The 22290-nt window shown below is 22.5% G+C and overlaps 8 protein-coding genes across 8 annotated transcripts; 3 read left to right on the forward strand and 5 right to left on the reverse strand.

The window, feature by feature from the left end:
* Nucleotides 1-739: 739 nt before the first annotated feature.
* PCHAS_1215700 (survival motor neuron-like protein, putative) lies at nucleotides 740-2173 on the reverse strand (the record flags this gene model as incomplete). The annotated part of the gene is made up of 4 exons (XM_016798863.1): nucleotides 740-1172; nucleotides 1285-1600; nucleotides 1817-1997; nucleotides 2138-2173. The coding sequence occupies 4 exons, from the start codon at nucleotides 2171-2173 to the stop codon at nucleotides 740-742; spliced, it is 966 nt and encodes a 321-aa protein (XP_016654226.1).
* A 1572-nt stretch (nucleotides 2174-3745) lies between these two features.
* On the forward strand, nucleotides 3746-7018 carry PCHAS_1215800 (Rh5 interacting protein, putative; the record flags this gene model as incomplete). Its single annotated transcript, XM_738132.2, has 1 exon — nucleotides 3746-7018. One exon carries the CDS (start codon nucleotides 3746-3748, stop codon nucleotides 7016-7018), a length of 3273 nt encoding a protein of 1090 aa, XP_743225.2.
* Nucleotides 7019-7187: 169 nt separating this feature from the next.
* On the reverse strand, nucleotides 7188-8336 carry PCHAS_1215900 (conserved protein, unknown function; the record flags this gene model as incomplete). The annotated part of the gene is made up of 1 exon (XM_738133.2): nucleotides 7188-8336. The coding sequence occupies one exon, from the start codon at nucleotides 8334-8336 to the stop codon at nucleotides 7188-7190; it is 1149 nt and encodes a 382-aa protein (XP_743226.2).
* A 433-nt stretch (nucleotides 8337-8769) lies between these two features.
* Nucleotides 8770-9996, reverse strand: PCHAS_1216000 (conserved Plasmodium protein, unknown function; the record flags this gene model as incomplete). Its single annotated transcript, XM_727493.2, has 1 exon — nucleotides 8770-9996. One exon carries the CDS (start codon nucleotides 9994-9996, stop codon nucleotides 8770-8772), a length of 1227 nt encoding a protein of 408 aa, XP_732586.2.
* Nucleotides 9997-11193: 1197 nt separating this feature from the next.
* On the reverse strand, nucleotides 11194-15696 carry PCHAS_1216100 (conserved Plasmodium protein, unknown function; the record flags this gene model as incomplete). The annotated part of the gene is made up of 1 exon (XM_016798864.1): nucleotides 11194-15696. One exon carries the CDS (start codon nucleotides 15694-15696, stop codon nucleotides 11194-11196), a length of 4503 nt encoding a protein of 1500 aa, XP_016654227.1.
* Nucleotides 15697-17268: 1572 nt separating this feature from the next.
* PCHAS_1216200 (translation machinery-associated protein 7, putative) lies at nucleotides 17269-17858 on the forward strand (the record flags this gene model as incomplete). Its single annotated transcript, XM_016798865.1, has 3 exons — nucleotides 17269-17286; nucleotides 17465-17562; nucleotides 17810-17858. The coding sequence occupies 3 exons, from the start codon at nucleotides 17269-17271 to the stop codon at nucleotides 17856-17858; spliced, it is 165 nt and encodes a 54-aa protein (XP_016654228.1).
* Nucleotides 17859-19393: 1535 nt separating this feature from the next.
* On the forward strand, nucleotides 19394-20610 carry PCHAS_1216300 (40S ribosomal protein S3A, putative; the record flags this gene model as incomplete). The annotated part of the gene is made up of 2 exons (XM_736121.2): nucleotides 19394-19556; nucleotides 19985-20610. The coding sequence occupies 2 exons, from the start codon at nucleotides 19394-19396 to the stop codon at nucleotides 20608-20610; spliced, it is 789 nt and encodes a 262-aa protein (XP_741214.2).
* A 481-nt stretch (nucleotides 20611-21091) lies between these two features.
* On the reverse strand, nucleotides 21092-22125 carry PCHAS_1216400 (conserved Plasmodium protein, unknown function; the record flags this gene model as incomplete). Its single annotated transcript, XM_016798867.1, has 5 exons — nucleotides 21092-21138; nucleotides 21232-21295; nucleotides 21422-21552; nucleotides 21702-21914; nucleotides 22026-22125. The coding sequence occupies 5 exons, from the start codon at nucleotides 22123-22125 to the stop codon at nucleotides 21092-21094; spliced, it is 555 nt and encodes a 184-aa protein (XP_016654229.1).
* Nucleotides 22126-22290: the final 165 nt, after the last annotated feature.

The following is a 22290-nucleotide window of genomic DNA, read 5'->3' on the forward strand; positions in this document are numbered from 1 at the left end:
TTGTACCTTTCCTTTTGTTTACATACTTTATAAAAGGTAAATTTTATTATTTTTTTTATTTATACATATTAAAAATATACACATAATATAATGCGCATAAGTATACTCTCTTTGTTTACGTGGTTTTATATTTTTTCAAAAAAAAATGTAATGTAGTGACTGATAAATTCAAAAAAATATAATATCACCAACCAATTCATACATCCATTATGATATCAATATAATGTCACTTCTTGTGATTTATTTTCCCAATTGGAAAATGTTTAAATGTTCTCTTTAAGGAAGAAAACAAGCCAAATATTTTTTTTTTTTTTTTTTTTTTTTTATAGCTTGCTAAATTTAAATTAGCTTTAAATTAGTCTAAATTTCTTTTAAAAAACATAAAAAATTAAACAAAAAATAAATACAAAATATAAGAAAAAAAACGTCAAAAAATATAAAATGATATATTTCATCAAAATAAAAACAGTTAAACAAATTATATTAAATCCACTGTATGTGGAAATTATATAAGCACATAAGTGTGTATATATAAATATGTTCGGTAGAGGGATATTAAAATATGTCCCAGGATTTTATCACAATATGACAATGCTCATATTTATATTTAACACATAAACTACAAAATATGAGACTATTTATATTCAATAGACGTATATAATACCATTGAATTTGGGGAGAATACAAAATGATTATTAATTGGATATATATACGAATTTTCATTTTTTTACTTTTACTTTTAATCGTCATTATCTTTATAATCAAATTTTCTTCTAATGTTTATATTTGCAGGGTTATTAGTATATTCAATATTTTCTGTTTTTTTATGAGCTACTAAAAGGTGTTTACTTTTGCTTATAGCTTTTTGATGGACTGATTTCCATTGTTGTGTTTTATTTGCAAATTCTTGATTTATTAATTCGTTTTTTTGTTTTTTTTTTAGTGCATTTCTTTTTTTTGTTTTTTTTATTTTTGTTTTCAATGAGTCATTTTCTTTAACTATTAAATTTTCTGGTATTTTATAACCAGCTGGTGTTATTACCTCTTTAATTTTTTTTTTCTTTTTAATTCTTATTTGATCGTTTTTTACATATTCACTATTATTGTAGCCTATATATGTAATCAGGTAGCTGTCTCCTTTACTTTTCGATACTAAACAATCATACCATTGCCTAAAAAAGAAACAAAAGAAAGAAAAATTAAATGATATATTTCATATGAGTATTTACAAATAAATAATATTTTTCAAAGAATTCTTAATTTATTAATTTTTTTTATTCTTACCCATCTTTTTTATATAAGGCCTGGTATTGGTTATTTTCTGATGTCGACAATGTGTGCAATATTTCATTTAGCTGTACATAATTTTTGTGTACTAAAACTTGTTCATTTGTTTCAAATATATGAACTAATAGTTGTTCCATATTATTTTGAATAACTACATTTTCTATTGATCCATATACTCTTTTATTTTCATACATAAAACTGCATGTTCTTCCAATTAATAATGCTGACTCGTTCATAACATTTTCATTTTCATTTGAAAATGGCTGTTCATTTTCTTCAGCTATTTGATCGGGTATTTCATCATCGGATTCGTCTATAAATTGAAAGAGAAAAGTAAAAAAATTAACGATAAATATTTGAGATATTAATATAGGTAAGAAAACCACTGTGTAACTAATATAGACAGTAAAACCGTTTATTTATTTTTCATTTTAAATAATATCATGTGCATATATAGCTGTGGTAGCTTGAGAAATATATTAACATATTTGAAAGGGAAAATATGCACACACATATATGTTTTTTTTACTTTTTTTTTTATATTTAATCAAATCCCGAGTTAAGTTTATAACTTCTATCATATCACATTCTAACTTTTTCAAGTTTTGTATTTGCTCATTTTCTTCATTTTGATCATTTTGAATTTGTTCATATTTTTTTATTTCATCTCTTACTAAAGCTAGCTGTTTATTATACTCATTTATTTTTTCCTAAAAAGAGAAAAAAAAAATTATGACCAATACATGTTAAATACAATCAATTATACAGCTAAAAATATTTTATATAAATTAAAGTCCATTTGTTTAAACAAGTATGTATATAAATATAGAATGATGAACTATTATCCTACCTCTAAATCTTCTAATGATTCATTAAACTCGTCCATTTTGTTCAAATTTATTTATTTTATCCATTAACAAGGTATTTAGTTGGTGTTGTAGCAAACTAGCCAAATTACAATTTCTCTCTTTATATATACATAAATATGTATAAATATATTATCATAGCATTTAGTCTTCTTTTTGAAATAAAAAATATGGTTTTAGGGTACAAATATAAAATATATTTTTATGTTCTTTTTTGCTAAATAGATATTCTTCGCATTTTGAAAAATATTTATTATTTTTTGCTATGTTACTTTTTTCCCCTTTTTTAATTTTTGTTATCACCAATTAGCGATTCACTACGGTAAATTTATTTATTTTTATGTTTCTTCAATTTTTTATTTTCATATATTTCTCATCTCTCAACGAGAAAAAAAAATCAATGATATGCGTTATACCGCTAGTAGTATTATGAACTTAAAATATATTTATTTATAAAGTTATGAAATAAAAAAATTGGAAAATAATTTTTATATTAAAATTAAGATGAAAATAATAAAAAAAATTCCACAACGAACAAAAGAATAATAAAAAAATAATATAACACACATATATGATAATATAGCGCTGGTTGTTTATCTTCAAATTTTATTATTTTGGCTATTTTCATTTATACACTTTGGGAACATATTTATAGCTGTTCTGCAATTATTTCGAAATCTCTGATATTATTTGGTACAATTTTCATTGTTAAAATTGCATTTTTTATCGTAAAAGGGGTTAGCGATTGAACTGAAAAAAATATATACAATTTTTGTGTCTTTTGGAATTACCTAAGCTTAATTATTAAGAGGAAAATATAAATGTATTCAAAAAGTAAAAAAATTGTGTAAAAATTAGTAAAAGAATTTTAAAAATACTTGAACAATTGGTTAATCATTCTAGGTATTTGGTATATACATTTTACAATATGATAAAACAAAATTAATATTGGCTATGTTGTTAAAATATTCACATGCATATGCAACCTTTGAAATGTAGAAAATGTCAACTTTATAATTATACAATGCTATAATATTATTTTGTGAAAACACAAAATGGTATATGAAAAAAAATAATAATCAAAATTACATATAAATACTAAAATTGGGTGGTAAAATGGAAAATAATATTTTCAGTGCAATTACAACAAATATTCTAAAATTTATAAAAATAAAAAAAAAAAACATCACCACCAAATTAAAAGAAAATTTCCAACAAATCGGAATAGTGCACAGGAAAAATAATTATATTAAAAATATATTATTTTTTTGATTTATTATTTTTTGTTTTATTTTTTCTACAATTTTATTCTCTCTAAATTTAATTAATCAATTAATTTCAAAATAAATCGTCTTTCACGAATTTCAAAAAAAAAAATAGACAGGTAATGACGTTATTTTTAAATAAGGGGGAAATTAGTAACATTTTAATAATTTTAGACAATTTATAAATATTCTAAAATTTTATATAATATTTTACACATACTATGTGTATTTCATTTAAGAGGAAAAGACAGATATTCAACAAAATTTGAGTTGTAACTATGTGAATATTTTCGAAACAAAGATATATGAAAATATAGATGTGCTATAATGATGAAAAGAAAAATAACAACCAAATCGTTCATAACCATATTTGGATTCATATTATTTAATTTGTCATGGTGTGGTACCAAAGATAATATTTTAAATGAAAATAATAATAATATATTATTTTCTTTGAATTATAAAATACGAGATAAATTATATAAAGGAAAAATAATATATTCAGATGGTATAAAAACATATGGATATAAACAAAAAGGGGTTTCTATTGTTATCCCTTTAATATATGAAAATAAAATAAAAGATTTTTTTTCAGTAAGTGATGATGAAAGATCATGTGGTTATCACATCTATGAATATGGAATATCAAATAATAAATACAACTATAAATGTTATCAAAATAATTTTTGTGGAATCATACCAAATAATAAATATATTACAGAAATAGAAAATAATCTATTATATTGTGCTCATTTTAATAGTAATGAAATGATAATATATTATATTAGTGAACCCGAATTATTAAAACCAGATGTTATATATCAAGAACTTTTATTTTTAGAAAATCAAAAAAAAATTTTAATTAATTGTAATACAATGTTTATTGAAATAGTTTCTATAAATAGTGTACCTTCAAAATATTGTCTAAATGATTATTTATTATTATATGCTCTAAAAGCATGTACTAACAAAACCTATTGTTATATTAATTTATCGAAATTTAATTTAGAATCATGTCCTATAAATGATTCATATAGTTTACATATAAAATATAAATGTAAAGAATCCCCTAATCTGAGTTTAAGTAAAAATGATTCCGCAAATTCTAAAATAAAATATTCGGAACGTATTTGTAAATATGGCTATAATATTATACAAAGCAAATTATTAAATAAAGAATTAACTTATAACCCTAAAGATAATATTAATAATTATAGAAAGATGATATCAAGTAGATGTGAAAAAAATTATACTTGTGGAAATAAAATATGCTCAGTAAATCAATATTGTGATGAAGCTACTGAAACATGTAAATGTAAAAATTTGGGAATTTCAATAAATCAGGAAACATGTGAACCCATAGATGTATGTCAATTATTAAATTGTCCACAAAATTCAATTTGTGTAAAAGATAAAACAACAAATAAAGCAGAATGTAAATGTAATGATAATAAATATTATTATCAAAATAAATGTTATGATGCTCATGAATTTGAAGATTTATTAAAATTAAATAGTATAGAATATAGCCAAACGTATATAGACAAGCTATATATAGGTTCTTCATTAAAATCGGAGCATATATTTATGAAATGTCCAGCCGATTTTGAAATAGAAGTTGTTACTGCATATGTTAGTTGCTATAATATTCCATTCTCTCTAAATAGTGTTCATAAAAAACGACCTACCGCAATTTTAAAAAAAGAATGTAATGGAAAAAATAAGTGTACTTATGGCAATAGTGCAAATCATGTAGAAAGTCTTCATGCACCAAATGTATGTCCTAATGGATTTATATATTTCAAATATAATTATTTATGTAAACAAAAGGAAGACGACGATGAAGAGGAAGATGACGAAGAAGATGGAGATAGCCACCTTTCTGTAAAAACAAAAAATGGATTACAAGCATTTTCTGCATCACCAACTCCAAAATATATTAATGAGCATGCAAGAGGAACATCCAATGAAAATGTTACCTCTTATATAAAAATATTAAAGAATACAGAAAATAGTAAAATAGAATGTCTTGGAGGAAATATAAAAATTCGTAGTGCACTAATAAAAGGGGGTTTAGGATGTGGAGATTTAAATATTACAACAGCGGTGCAAAAATATTGTAACGACACTAGTAATTGTGATATAGGAAGTATATATAAATTTGATACATACTGTATCAATAATCAATATCTGTATGTATCATATGAATGTAAAGACTTATGTATATATTGTACTAGTGATTCATCATGTTATGGAAATAAATTTAACAATCGATGTTTTTGTGATTACCCTTATATATCAAAAAATAAAGAAAATAATTTAGTTTGTGAAATACCTACAAGTTGTTCATCCATAACATGTAGACCTAATGAAGAGTGTAAAAATGTAAATGGATATATATATTGTGATTGTGTTGATGGGTATAGTATAATAGATGGGGTATGCCAAAAAGATATTCCATGTTTTGATCAATGCCCAAAAAATAAAAAATGTGTTGTAGAAAAAGGGAAAAATGTGTGCAAATGTATTAATAGATCACCAAATAAAAAAGGTAAACCTATATGTTATGATAAAGAATCAGATGATGATTATGATGCTTTATATGCTTCAAAAAATAAATGTAAAAAAAAAGAATATATGAATATGTGTAATAAAAATAAAGAAATATGTGTTTATGATATAAATACTGATAAAGCTAGTTGTGAATGTAAACCACATTTTACTCGATCTTCAAAAACAAATGAATGTGAACCTGGTGAATATTGTAACAATGTAGTATGTAAAACAAATGAAGAATGTATATATTCAAATGGTAAAGGAGAATGTGTGTGTAAAAATAATTTTTATAAAAATGCAGAAGGAAAATGTGTGCATAATAATTTATGTACAGTTAATAATGGTAACTGTACTGATCAGGCAAATTGTATATATCATGAAGATAAACCACATGACTGTACATGTAAAAAAGAGGGTTATGTTTTCCTAAATAATAAATGTGTTATAAAAGATAAATGTAGTGAAAAAAGTTATTGCTCAGATAATTCGATTTGTATCAATGTATTAAATAAAGAACCTATATGTGTATGCACATTTAATTATATTAAAAAAAATGATGTCTGTGTTTTAAAAAATCCATGTTTATTTAATAATGGGAATTGCCCAAAAAATTCGGTGTGCAAATATCAAAGTGATAAAACAACATGTACATGTTCAGAAAATTATATACAAAAAAATAATATATGTGAGCCATTAATAGATCAAACATATAAAAAATTTTTAATAAAATATAATGAAGATCCTTTTATTTCACTTGGTGGTTGTGGTATTATTTATTTTATATATAAAGATAATCAAATATTATGGAAAATTAATTCAACAGAAGAATCTTATATTTTTAATTATACCTTCCCAAAAAATGAAAATGTTGCTGCTCATATCAAAAATCGAAAAACAAAAACTATTCTTTATTTGGAAAAAATGGAAAATGAAAATAGTACTACTTATGATGATTTTGTATTAGATCACCTGCATTGTGAATACACTAACATGTTTTTTATGCCTGGACGGAATAGACCACCAAACATGCCTTCTCATGCATAAAAAAATTATAAAAAAATTATTAAAAAATTACAAAAAAATATACAACTCCATCTTTTACTATATATATTGTAATATTTATCAAATGAAAATGTGTTTTCCCCCTAAAATGAGTACATATGTCTGTATAAACCATTTTAGATATGTTAATTTTTTTTGCAATTTTTTTTAACTACATCCGCCAGTTTTGAAAAAGAAACTTATCTATAGGTTTTTTATTTTCTAAACAGATTATCCCTATTTTATTACAACTATTTATAAATGGTGATATGTTATTTATTTTTTCGAGAGACTGATTTGAAAAATCTTCTAATACTTCAAAATGAAGATTAATTGGATCAATCATTTTTCCTATATTTATATAATGAAAATAGGAAAAAATCGGAATATTATAATTTCTTAACATGTTAATAAAATTTGTTAATTCCTTATGAATAGTCATACTATTTCTTTCAAATATCTGATTAGGAGTTGAATGAATAAATATTTTTAAATTATATTTTGAAAGAATTTCCAATGAATTAGATTCTATATTAGTGTTATATATTTGTTTATTAAAACCTGGGTCCAAAAAATATACTGATTCGATGTATGGCAAAATAAAATCTGCTTTGTTAATTTCTCTTAGTAAAGAAAACAAAACACTACAGCCTTTACTAAACCCAATTAAAATTAACTTCTTCCTTATAACCGTATCTATATTTATAATATTACTTATACACTCTTTATGATTATTCACTGTACTATCTATATCTTTGCTCTTGTTTGAATTAGTATCATTGTCACATTTTTGAATGCTAGCACTAACTAGTGTGCCGTCTGTTTGGTTGTTTCTGCTTCCATGTATTGAACTATCTTCCCCATTTCTTTCTTTTATTACATTATCATTTAATGATAGCAAAATAAATAATAAATGCTTGATTCCTTTCGCATCTATATATTTATCACATTTGTGGTCGACTTCATTTTGAGAACTCGGGCTTAAAGATACAGGATCATCATTTATAAAATTCGAGAAGGTGGAAAAATGATTAACAAAAGTACTAGGTTTAATAAATATTATATGATCATATAAATATTTAGATGATATAACCCAAAATAAAGCTTCATAACTAAAACAATAATCACTACATTCATTCGCCGATTCACATGTATAGTAAGTATAGATTGTATTTATAAAAAAATTTGAGTAATCCCCTGGGAAAAATATTATATATTTACTATCATATTTTTTATCTATTAAAATTGGCTCTCTATATAATATTATATTTATCATATTATTAAACCCAGTTACCTTATGAACGCAAAAACATACTGGCATTTTCGCACACCCACATACGTACGAATACGTATGTATACAAATAGAGGGGTCTTAAAAACAATTGTGGAAAAAACTTTTCAAAGAGAAATAATAAATAATATTTAATTAAAAGGGGAATATTCATTCAGAATTCCAAATGTTTCAAGCCCCTTAAAAATATTTTTACATAATTTATGAAGCATTCGCATACTTTTTTAAATTTTTTAAAAAAAATTATTTTTTTTTTTAGTATAAAAAATGAAACAAATGTATATGCACATTGGGGTTATTCAACCCTATTAAAAAACAAAAATTTACATATGCTACAAAAAAAAAAACATAAATTAGAAAAAAAAATACATAAATTAAGGAATAGAATATTTAATTTCTTCATCATACACTATATTAATTTTCTAACTTTTTAGTAATAAATTTTAATATATTTTTGTAGCCACTATCTATTATCCTTTTTCAGTTCTATAACATCATTTTTTAAAAGTAGCTTAGCATGTAATAATGTGAATGTCTTATCGTTTTCATTTTTTGTAGCTGTTAATTGAACGATGCCATTCTTTTGAGAAGTTTGAAAATATATTTTACTATTTATATAATTTTGTTTATATAATCCAGATATACTTAAGATTTGTATTTGTGTATCTCCTAAAATTTGAAAAAGCTGTTTATTATTTAATACAAAATTTTTAACATAATTTAAACCTGAATAAGAATTTTTATATATTCGAATTCTTTTTATAGCTAACATAGTTGATAAGCAAAATGCACACAACATAATTTTCCCAATATGTTTTTGTGTCTTATTAAATGCTCGATTTTTATTTACATATTTATAATAATAAGTATTTTCTTCTGGATTTCCATATATAGGATATATTTCATAATTATAATCAAACAAGTTATTAATAAAACTTTTAAAATTGTAAAAAAGGTTAACAATTGGAATGCCATTTTTTTTGTCCACCTTTTTATCATCACCATGTTCCACATTCTTTATTACACCGTTACTAATATATTCATTTGTGGTTGTATTTTTTTTTTTTTTAACAATAATAATGTTATTTATTTTCCATGGGTATTGTTCCTGGATAATTCGAATTGTTTCTTTATCCTTATCAACTATATTCCCTTTTTTATTTTGGCTAGCTGTATATATTTCGGAGTAGCTATTTTTATCATCATAGGAATTATTCTCTTTTACTTGGTTATTACTAGAAATAAATGGAACAATAAATGATTTGATTTGGTAAAAAAACGATTTAATTGTTTTTTTAATTAAATATGGATTTTCGATATAATCTGAAATATCTATGTCCTCTTCATCATTATTATTATTTTTTATTTTTTGACAATTTATCGAATTTATATTAACCCAAAATTGCTCCCCTTTTAAAGACAAAAGTATTTCACATTTTGCCCTTTGATTAGATGAATCGACATTTCCTTTTTTTTTTATTATTTTTATTTCATCATTATTTGTACAATTTAAATGCAGTTTTGCAATTTTAATAGTATCAACTATGTATGGATGTCTATAATCAAAATTTTTAAAATACTTTAAACTGAATATACATCCTCCACTAATAAGTAAAACCCATGTACTTCCTAAACCTAAAGCAAACATGTTGCTTTTGGAAAAATCTAATATTTTTTTCTTTACATACATTTTATGAACAATATTTATGAGACCATTTTTGGCTATCTAGTCTTCGTGCTAAAAATTTTGTTCCCCTACTCATTGTCAATGAGGTTATACTAAATTTTTCTGATGATATACAAATTATATATGTTATGCATGTTTTTCCAATAATACATACACTTATGCTAAAACTATTAAGGAGGTAATTCCAAATTATAATAAATAAAAATCCTAACTATCTATCGCTCGAATTAACTCGTAATTCACTTTTATGGCTAGTTTGTGGAACATCCCCGGGACTAAATTATGACAAAAAAACAAAAAAGAGAAAAAATAAAAAGCAGAAAATAATTATTGCTCTTCTTCTAATGTTTACTTATTTCTCATTTCCATTTTTTTCTATTTAAAAAAAAACAGGAAAATACTATACACAAATCGCTAGCATCGTGGCAAAATTTATTTCATTTTTTTTTTTTTTTTTACAATTTTATTGGCGCATTTCACACATAAAATGAAAAATATATGACATAGTGTAGCCTCCTATATAAGCATTAAGTTTTTATAAATTATTTTAAAAATAGCAAATTTTAATAAATTCGCTCTTCAATATTTATAGTGTATTTTATATAAACAATGTTGTTTATATATTCGTACTTATGATATGGTGAGTTTAAAGTAAATTGAAGCAAAATAGCTAGTAGTTTTTTTTTTATATGAACAAAAAAAGTTTGTATAGGATGGTATTTTTTGCATATTTTTTTAATATGATTATGTATTTTCATAATTATACATATATGCTTGATTACCAAAAAAAAGATGAAAAAAAATTGTCAAATGGAAAAATATCATATGTAACAAAATATGCATAAATCAATCAGGTAGTAAAAATGCATATGCTTAAATCAAAATGTAAAAAAGTGTAACTGTAAAAATTTACAAATATCAATGAAGGGAAATATATATAAAAATATGGCTATATGCTTAATTACATATTAAATTGCCTGACATGTACATAATATATTTCTACATATTTATTGCAAATTCAGGTGATTATAATTTGTTATATGAACAAATGGCTGCAAATAATTTGTAGTTGTACAGGCATTATTTATCAAAAAAATTAATATGAATATTTTGTTCATAAAAAAGCCAATATACACATATTTGTATATATACATATGTATATATTTCCACTTTCAATTTGTAGACACTGAATATGGTGGTCTATCTACGGAAATACCAAAATGATGAAAATACTGATATTAAAAAAAATATAAAAAAGAAATTTGAATATGTATAATTATGAATTGAGGTTTTAAGAATATAATAAATATGATTTAATTTTTTTTTATTTTTTCTTAAACTTCCTTTTTTTTTTGTGGGTGTAATATCTATAAAATCTTTTATTCCTTCATGACCCCAAACCTTCATTATTTTACTATCTTCAATAATGTATTTATAAATAGGAGGAATAATTCCTATATAATCATCCTTATCATTTTTCCCAGTATATTTTTTACTATATTTATTTATATAATAAGAAAAGTAGCTATTATTAAATCGTGAGAAATAATCAAAAATATCAGCTTCGACATCATTTTTCTCACTTTCCAATAAATTTGTATAAGGAAGTAAAAAATTTTCATCTAATTTTACAAAATTAAAAAAAATAGGTTTTAATTTTTTTCGATCTTTTTGGCTATATTTATCTGCACACAAATAAGTAATACTTTTAGTCATATTATATATAATTTTTTCCATTTTTTTTTTTTTTTTGATTTCTTTAATATAATCATGATTTTTATTACTAATATATTGCATAGCATAAAATTGATCTGTTAAATATACATCATATTTTTTACATATTTCTTTATAATTTATAATAAACTCATAGTAAATATATTGAAAAAAGTTTTCTACAAGTATATGTTTTTTTATTATTTCTTTATATATATCTATATGTTTATATAAAATATAGTATGGATAATATAAATACACATTCCCCTTTTTGCTATGATGTTTACTATTTTTATATTTTCCCTTTCTTTTATTTTGTTTGTTCATATTTATTATATCACAATTCTTATCTTCTTTTAAATTCATTTTAGGAATTTCATTTAATTTTTCTTGGTTGTCAGTTTGATCCATTTCTTTTTCCTTAAATGGGCATTTTCCTTCATAACTATTTTTTTTATTAAATGTGTTTGATTTCATTTTTGGGGTTTTGAAATCGTCTGTATCATCACTTATATTCATATTAGAACTTGAATCGATACTTTGGGTTTGGTTAATTGTGTTACTATTTTCTGATTCGTCTGTTTCAATGCTACTTTTTTCGAGCTCTTTATTACATTTTTCACCATGACTATAGTTGTAAAAATTTATCAAAGATCTTTGGATTGCTTTGTTTTTTTTTTCTTTTTGTTTCGATTGATAATTATAATAATATAAAATAAATGGTGAACTATATATTGGAGAAAAAGGTGGGAATGATATTTTTTTTTTTATTTCTTTTAAAAATTTATCAAAGGGTATTTTATGGGTCATATAATAATATGTCTTGTTAATTATACTTTCAACATTTATTTCTTTCCAATTTAAATTTTGAAAAATATAATGTATTTCTGTATACATACTATTATATAATAAACACTTTTTTTTCTTTTCAGCTATTTCTAATAGTTCTTTTTTTTTATGTAAAATAATAGAACTTGTAAAATAGATAATAAAAACACCATCATTTGATAATAATATATCAAATAGTCTAGCTAGCTTATCAAATTCGGTGAGGACATGTGAATAATATGTAACAACCCAGCTTAAACAAAAAAAAAATTCTGTTCCACTAAGTTGTAACGAATTTTTTTTTTTTATTGTATTACTATCTTTGTCCTTCTCATCATTTTTATTTTGTAATTCCTTTTGTTGGTTACCATTATTTTTTTTCGCATTATAATGACTGGTATGTTTTTTATTTTCACGCTCTTGTTCCTTTTGTAATATGCAAAAAACATTATATACTTCTGCATCCAAATATCTTAATAATAATCCAACACCCTTGAATGTATTTTTAATCGAAACATCCAAAGACAGTGTTAAATAATCTATCATGTAGAATAAAAGAAATCTTTCACAAAGCAAATAAACTATATATTCTTTTTTTTTTTTTTTTTTTTTATATTTTATATATTTTTCAATTTTAATATTATTAAGTATACATATTTTTTCGATATATTCTTCTTCTACTAAAAACATGTTACTAATATTGTTTTGAAGAATATCGTATTGATCATCTTCCTTTTGTTTTTTTCGCTTACCAATATTTATATTAGTAGTTCTGTTATTTTCACTATGTGTATTGATCAATTTATTTTTTTTAGCTTTATACAAATTTGAACTAGTTGGGTCGTCAAGACCCGTTTGACAATGTATGTATTCTTCAGAAGGTGCACTAAATTGGCAACATGCTGAAAAGGGGTGAATAAAATCTATGGCAGTGTTATTTTTATTTGTCTGTGTCATACAATCATTCTGTTTATGTAATGGGACCCTAGTTGGGTTGTAGTTTTTTTCAAAAATATTTCTACATATTTTATTTATAGCATATTTATATATAAAATGCTCTAGGAAAACATATTTTTGATATTTCATAAAGAACTTATGAAAATAGACAGTTATAAAAACTAGGCAAACATCATGAACCCCTTGAGCATAATATATTTTATTAGAATGTTTATATAAAATACTACAGATAATATTTTTTAAAATATATTGATATCTTTTTTTAATTTCATAAATTATATTTTTATGTATATCCCATGTATTTACACTTCGTTTAACATCCTTCTTAACTTGTACTCTTTCGTTTTCTTCTAATAATACACTATCGATTAGCCATTTATTTAAATTACTATTTAAATCGTAATTATATTTTATACTATTTTGTAAGTACAATGATGTTAAATTTACATTTACATCATTTTTAATGTCACTAGGTTTATATTTATTAATTATATGATCAACTATATATATATCCACTTGTAATATATTTCCATATATTATCTTTAACAATTTAATTATAAAATTTTTGTTACTTTTCTTATCATAATTATCATTTTTATTTCTATCTTCAAAATTTAATAATAAATTTACAACTTGTTTTGAATTTTTTTTAATAAATCTTTTTGTTTTTTTATTAATATTACCAAATGGGCATCTTGTTTTTTTTTTTTTAACTTTATTTAGTTTTTTTTCAAAATATAATTTTATAATTTTAGAATATTTATTAGCTGCACCTTTTTGTTTACGAATTTTTTTCATCATACATTCATAGTCAAATGATTTTGGTGATGAAAAAAATCGAAGAGGGCATTTCTTTTCTCGATCTTTTTTATTCAATGTATTTGACATTTCATCACTTTCATCTTTATAACAATAATCAGTAGGTGATAATAAAGTCGATGATGCACTACTTTTATTTTCTATAGAATGTATAGAACTATCTGAATAATCTGAATATTCAGAAAAACTTTTATTTTGAAATTCTTCTGATGAGTATTCATCCAAATTAGATAAATGACGAGAACAACTAACATCAGTATCTATTTTTGGTGATATATATTTATACAAAGAATTTCTATTATATTTTTTTTCATTTAAAAATAAAAATGGGCATTCTGTTTTATCTGATAATTCATTAGGTTCCTTTTTGCTATACTGTATACTATTTTTTTTTTTTTTTTTTTTTATATTATTCAAATTTTCATTTTCATCTTTTTTATCGGATGAAAAGGCAGTGATCGTATTGCTGCTTGCGAATATGCATTTTTTCTTTCGCTTTCGCAAGCACATAGATTCCAAATTGTGATTGTCACCTATTTTCATTTCGCTATCCAATTTTACTTCATTTTCTACACCGTTGCTTATTGGATTACTTTCCTTCTCCTTACTAAATGCACTAGTGAATATTTCTGATTGTTCATTTTGATGTGTATCATAATTCGTATTGTTTATTGAATGTTTTGGAGTTTCAAGATTTGAGACTGGATTAGAATTATTGTTTTGCGACCCTTCAAGGGTATTATCATCTGTGTGGGAAGTATCATCAGAAGTTTCGCAACTCCTTAGAGATTGATGTTGTGATTTATCCCATACAAATTTAAAATGATTAGACAAATTATTATATATAGATTTATTTCTATATTTTTTACATAATATATTTATAGGATGCTCATTGTATTCTTTATTTTTTGATAGGTTAATATTAAATCCAAGTAATAATAACCATATTTTTTGTCGTACTTGATTATTTTGAAATCCACCTTGTGTATATGAAAAAGATTTTATTATTTGATATAACTTTTTTTTTTCGCTATTTGTTACATTTTCATATATTTTTAAAATATTTTTAAAAATTTTTAATTTTTCATTATCTTCTTCATCATATTTATGAAAATAATTTTTATATACAATTACATCATCAAGTAGACATAAATTTTTTTCAGGTTTTTCATTTTCTATATTATAATGTTTATGTATATATATATATCCAATTCTTTTTTTTATTTTAAATCGTCTTTTATTATATATTTCACTATCACTATAATTTTTTCCTCTATATATAGAATATTTTTTTTTATAATTTTTTTTTTTTTTATACAGACTTTCAAAGTCTACACAACTGTCGTATTCAATATCCCTCCTCTTTTTCTTCACAGAAGACTTCATATTAAAAAATTATGTATATATGTTATTTTTAATTGTTCATATTTATTTTGAGATTAGACAATAAAACATCAGTATACATCTGATCAAGCAAAAAAGGTTATGCATTCGACAGATATAAAGTATGTACAGCTTAACGTATTCTGGCACTACATAAAATAAATGTATGCACAGTATTTTATCTCTTGATTTTGATGAAAAGGCATGAAGAAAAAATTTATGACATGTATAGAATGTTGAAAATGGGACTATACAATAGGCTTCTTTACAGATTGCTTTTATTTAATAATTTATGTCAACGTGTTAAAGGAATAACCCTTGTTTATATGTGATTTGGGATAGATAGAAAACGAATATCTTTCGAAACAAACACAATGAAATAAAATTAATTAATTATGATGCACTTAAATTTGGGTGAGCAATTGCTACGAATATACATATGGGTATTAAAAGTAAAATAATCTAGTTATTGTTTTAAAAAAAAATTAAAAGACAAATATGTATACATAAATATTCATACGCCAAGTAAAACATAAACACTACTGCATATTTATTAAAAAAATAATAATAATAAAATATGCAAATTATAATAGGTATACTTATAAATATATATTTTGGTTTTACTAATATATATTTTTTTTTTATTTTGTACGGAAAAAAAAAAAGCTAGTTCATAAACAAATAATATATTACTACAGATTTGAAAATGATTTATATTTTTTACGAATACAGAACATTTTACAATATTCACAACACAGCTATAAAGTTATAACATCACTTGTCTCATTATGTATATAAAATGAATAAGCTTTTATATTATATAATTTATTTACATTTATTCTTTTTATATTATGAAAAGTCAACAAAAATTTTTTCAATTAAATTATATTAATATTTATATAGTAAATATGCACACGTATTTTATTTTAACTTATATAGAAATATAACATTTCCAACGGTTAAACATTCTTAAAATTATTTTAATACAGTTGAAAATGTTTATATGAATAATTATAATAATAATATGTTGATGTGGTGATACAAAATAATCTGATATTTATATGGCTATCTATTTAAAATCATAAAAATAAGAAAAGTCATATACACTCACTGTATGAACACGAAAAACAAATTGTATAATAAAATTAACTTATAAAAATATAATACATGTTGCATATTTTTTTTTCACAATTTAATAGATAAAAACGTTGAAAAAGGAATATTAAATATTATCAATTTTTTTTGCCTATTAAAAGCGCATATAAATATATATAATAATATATAGTGGGGTATGCACAGCTTATTTTGCCGAATTACGTACAAATAAATATGCAATGAAAAAAAAAAATAATTTTATAATACAAAAAAAAAAATTTGTTCGAAGAATTATACTTATTATTATTTAAGTTATAAATTTTAAATAACCATATTCTTTTTTTTTTAAAATTATACTTTAATATTAAAGAAAAAAAATAAGTAATACTACACAGTATTATTCATTTTAAACTATTATGCTACAAATATAAAAAATTTTCCTCTTGTATTATTATAATATATTATATATTTTTATTAAAAATGCCACTTAACATACAGGTTAACTTAATATATATAACCAAAACTATGCACAAAATTCAAAACAAATAAAGAAAAGAACAAAAGAGCACACATATATAATAATTTCATTTATTGTCCATGATACAAAAGTTGTATCGCTTACATTTTAGAACGTCTTTTATATTTTATGCGTTTTTTTTAATATTTATTTTAATAGGGAGGTAAGAAAAAACCCTTGAAAGCAGCCAAAAAGGGACCTGTTGAACTAACAGAGGAAGATATAGCTTTTAAAAAAGAAATGGCAGAAAAGAAAAAGTAAACACAAAAAGAGTTAAACACTCATATACTATATGTCCATATATACATTTGTGAATGATATATATGTAGTATACACCATTACACATTTTTAAATTTGAAAAAATAAGTATACCTCATAAAATATAGCACACAACACGTTATCATAATGTTTTCTTTATGAGTCTATATTTTTTATATGTAAATATATATATGAGCATGCACACATTTGTTTTTCCATTTTCTTATTTTTATTCATCGTATTTAGGGCTGAAGAAGAAGCCAAACAAAAATTATTAAAGGCAAAGAAAAAGTAGACATAGTTTTTTTTTTTTTTTGGCTATACGGAATATGCATATTTTAAATTGATTACAAGCAAGACTGAACAAATTGCACACACTTTTTATTTTTATTATTTTTGTCATATTCTTAGTATGAATATTGTGTTTTTTTTTCTTTTTTTAAGTTCCCTATTTATTGATAAAATATGAAATAACTATGTAATGATGTTGAAATAACATTATATTAAAATAAATTTGTAACTTTATTTAAAAGGCAGTAATATTTAAGAAAAAAAATATTTGTATGCTATTAATGCTATTTTGTTTGGTATTATTTGACAACCTTACAAAGCAGTTTTTCATTATGTACTTTCAAATCATATAAGAAATAAAATATGTAACTAACAAAGAAAACAATGTATCATCAAATAACCATGATACAATGTCTATATATCCATAAGTTGTGATCCTGTGTAATCGTTTTTTTGGCAGTATTTCAAATATGCACATAAACCTGTACATGTCATCATTATTTTATTTTTTATTAAAATTATATTCATATTATAACGAAAAAATGTCACCTATATATATTAAAAATTTTTCCTTCATTTTAGAACAAAACTGATAGTGTTGTTTTTAATAAATTGGGTAGTCCATTTATTTAATTTGCAAAATATAAAAATAATTTGTAGTTTTAGTTTATTATTTGGCTTATTCGCTTTTCTTATTTAGTATGTTATACCTTAAATATGTTACTATATAAAATATTGTGATATTTAAAACATAATTATAATATTTGTTATGTAAATATTATTATTGTGACTTTTTTTTTGTGAGTTATAATTAATTATAAAAATTAACCAAATTTTCATAAATGCAAAAAAGGGGAAAATATGTTATTTTACTTTTCCTTTTTAGAATATGGAAAAATATTAATTTTTAATTTTATCATTCTATTTAATATCAATAATTTTCCAATGAGTTTAAAAAATTAAATATATAGTTAAGGGCCATAAAAATGTTTATTTTTTTGCTAATAATTAGTATGTATATATATGAAGAAATTTTCCTTGCGGTATTATATATAGGGGCAGGCATAAACTGTGATACCCCCTTTATCACCCGAATATTTCAATAAAAATAAGGGACATTATTATACATTTTTTAAGTATATCCTTAAAGTGCATAAAAAATTTGAACCAAAAATATTTTTATAACATATACCTTATAAATAATATATAATATATTTGTAATATTAAAGAGCAATAATAAGCCTATGTAATATTTAAGAAGCTTAAACGAACAAATTAAAAAATAAACATATCATGTGCTTATATATAATTATTTACGTATAACATATGCATATTATAGGGAATTGTATGTATACATTTTAACATACTTAATTTATAATAAAAATATATGTATATCCAATTAAAAAAATTATATATATTTTTTTTTTAATAATTTACAAAAAATTAAAAAAAATAATTCACAAGCTTAATTTTGTTAATTATTAAATTTAAAAAATTTAGATTTTATATTTTCAATTATAAATTAATATAACTGGAAAAATGGCAGTTGGAAAAAATAAAAGAACATCAAAAGGAAAAAAGGGTGGAAAGAAAAAGGTCACTGATGTTTTTACTAAAAAAGAATGGTATGACCTTAATGCTCCTAACGTGTTTATGGTTAGAAAATTTGGAAAAACCTTAGTTACTAAAACTATTGGAAAAAGTAAGCAACAAAAATAAAATTATTTGAAAAATAAGTCGCTATTTTTTTTTAAATATATATTATATGGCTATACATTACCCCTGCTAGCATATTATATTTTGTTTGAAATATATAAGTATCCATACATTTATTTGTGCATATATAATTTTTAAAATGTTGTATATTATGAGCAATGTTACCAAATTAAACTATGTTGCTATATATTTGTGAACTTACTATGTCATGTTGTGCCTCATACAATTTATGCTTAGAGAGCATACATTTTATATGCACTTACCCCTTAAAAAATATGAACTGTACATGTTAATATGGGCACCAGCAGGTGCTTTGACATATCGCTAGCAATCTGTTTTTTTGTATATTACGTAATATATATGTTTTATTTTCCGAATTTTATATTAATTTATATTTTTTTTAACTATTTGCAGAATTGGCAACTGACGGTTTAAAGGGTAGAATTTACGAAGTCAACTTAGCCGATTTAAATAATGATGAAGATCAAGCTCATAAAAAAATAAAATTAATTTGTGATCATATCGTAAATAGAGATTGCTATACAGACTTTTGTGGTTTAAGTATAACAAGAGATAAGTTATGTTCATTAATTAGAAAAGGTTATACCTTAATTGAAGGATGCACTGATGTCAAAACTATTGACAACTATCATTTAAGAATGTTTTGTATAGCTTTTACTAAAAAAAGACCTAACCAAACAAAAACCACTTGTTATGCACAAACTAGCCAAATTAAAAAAATCAGAAAAAAAATGGTTGATATTATGCACGCTGAAGCTAGTAAAGTTTTATTAAAAGATTTAGTAAAAAAAATTATTCCTGAATCAATAGGCAAAGAAGTTGAAAAACAATGTAAAAAAATATTTCCATTACAAAATGTATTAATTAGAAAAGTTAAAATTTTAAAAAGACCTAAATTAGATATCTCTAAATTAATGGAATTACACACAGACCCAAAAGATGACTCAGGAAAAAATGTCAAATCTTTACCTGAATCAAAGGAAGCTACTAATATTTTAACTGCTGAACTTAAACATTAATAAAAAAAAAAAATTTGGAAAAAAAAAAAATAATATTTCATTTATGCACACATTTTATTGTGTATGTATATAAAAATATGTTATTTTTAATTTTTTTTTATTGAAACATTATATGTATGTACTTGTGTATATTTTGCACTTGTATGTGAATAAATTCCTTTTTTATGAATTAATTAATGAATGGAACTTTAATATATTTTTTATAAAATAAAAATAAACAGTTTTTATGGAAAATTTAATATAAATATATATTTTTATCAAAAATAAATAAACATAATTTTAAAACGTATGTTATAGTCCATATCAAATAGGTTACATACTCTACAAAGTAATAATTACAACGAAGTTGTATTTATAGGACGGTATAAATACTTCCAACTAATAAAAGATAAAAGCTTTATGTCTAATACGTTCCCTTTTTATTATCATTTCCTTGGTCAATAATTCTGAAATTAATTAAAAATGTGTGTAAACTTTTATCCTAGCTTTTGCCAATGCTTTTCAAACGTATTAATAATGGCCTTAATTCTGTAATAGCAAAAGTTAAAGTGTAATAAAATGGTTAAAATTGTAAAAAGGTATATTTTTTATTTTATTTATTGTATGTTTTATTTTATGTACCCTCATCGTTTTGATACTGCACATGTGTTTTCTTAAAAATGTCGCCTATTTTCAATAGCAAACTCTTCAAATGGGAAAAAAAAGTGAAAAAAACGATTGTCTATTTTATGGGCATTCTATATATTAAATTATGAATGTTCAGGTAAAAATATGCATATATGAGTTATAAACAAAATGCATAAATGTTTACATTCAGCATATTTGAGTGTTTAGACATTTCAAGGTCAATCATTTCCATTTGGTCTTGAAGCTCTTTTTTAATTTTCTCAATAACTAAGTCTTTGCTCATAAGAATGTTTTTATTTTCTTCTCTAAGTTCTACTATTATTTATATTTTTTAATTAAAAAAAATATGTATTTATATTGATAATAGTGCCATAGAAAAACAATTTAATATGAAACAAAATTAAGAAGAAAGAATAAAAAAAAGAAGGTATATATTTATGTATATATGCATATTGGCTGGTTACATATTTCGTTGTATGACTTTTCAGACAGCGATGCTAAGTCCCCTAGCATTTCGTAAATCTCATTTTCGATGTTTTGATATTCGTTTAGTATGTTTTCATATTCATTTATAAAACTTTTGTAATTGGTATTATTTTTTATTTCAAGTTCTTTAATATTTTTAATTTTGTCTATTCGTTGTTCTTTTAGTTCGCTAATTAATTTGGTTTTAGCCTCTGCATTTGGATATAATTAAATGCAGTGTGGTGAAAGTATGAGAAGTGTAAAGGCAAAATAATTATAGTATTAAAATTGGGAAGGAGAATAAAAGTAAACTAAGATATTACCTAAATCGTTTTTTATCGATTCGATTTTTTCTTTCAGCTCTTTAGCTTTCAGAAAATGAATTTCCTCTTTCTTTTTGTTTTTATCGATTATAGAACTCATTTTCGTTAACAAAATTTAAAATACCTTTAAGGCGTGTGCAGCAATTGTAATTCCAAAATATTTCTAGTTATAAAAAAGGTTAAGAGGATATGTAGGAAATAAAAAATATATATTTATACGCTTGTAAAAGGGTACATTGTAAATATTTAATAAGCCAAAAAATTT

The sequence above is a fragment of the Plasmodium chabaudi genome, assembly GCF_900002335.3.
Source record: "Plasmodium chabaudi chabaudi strain AS genome assembly, chromosome: 12".
In the NCBI taxonomy this organism is placed as follows: domain Eukaryota; phylum Apicomplexa; class Aconoidasida; order Haemosporida; family Plasmodiidae; genus Plasmodium; species Plasmodium chabaudi.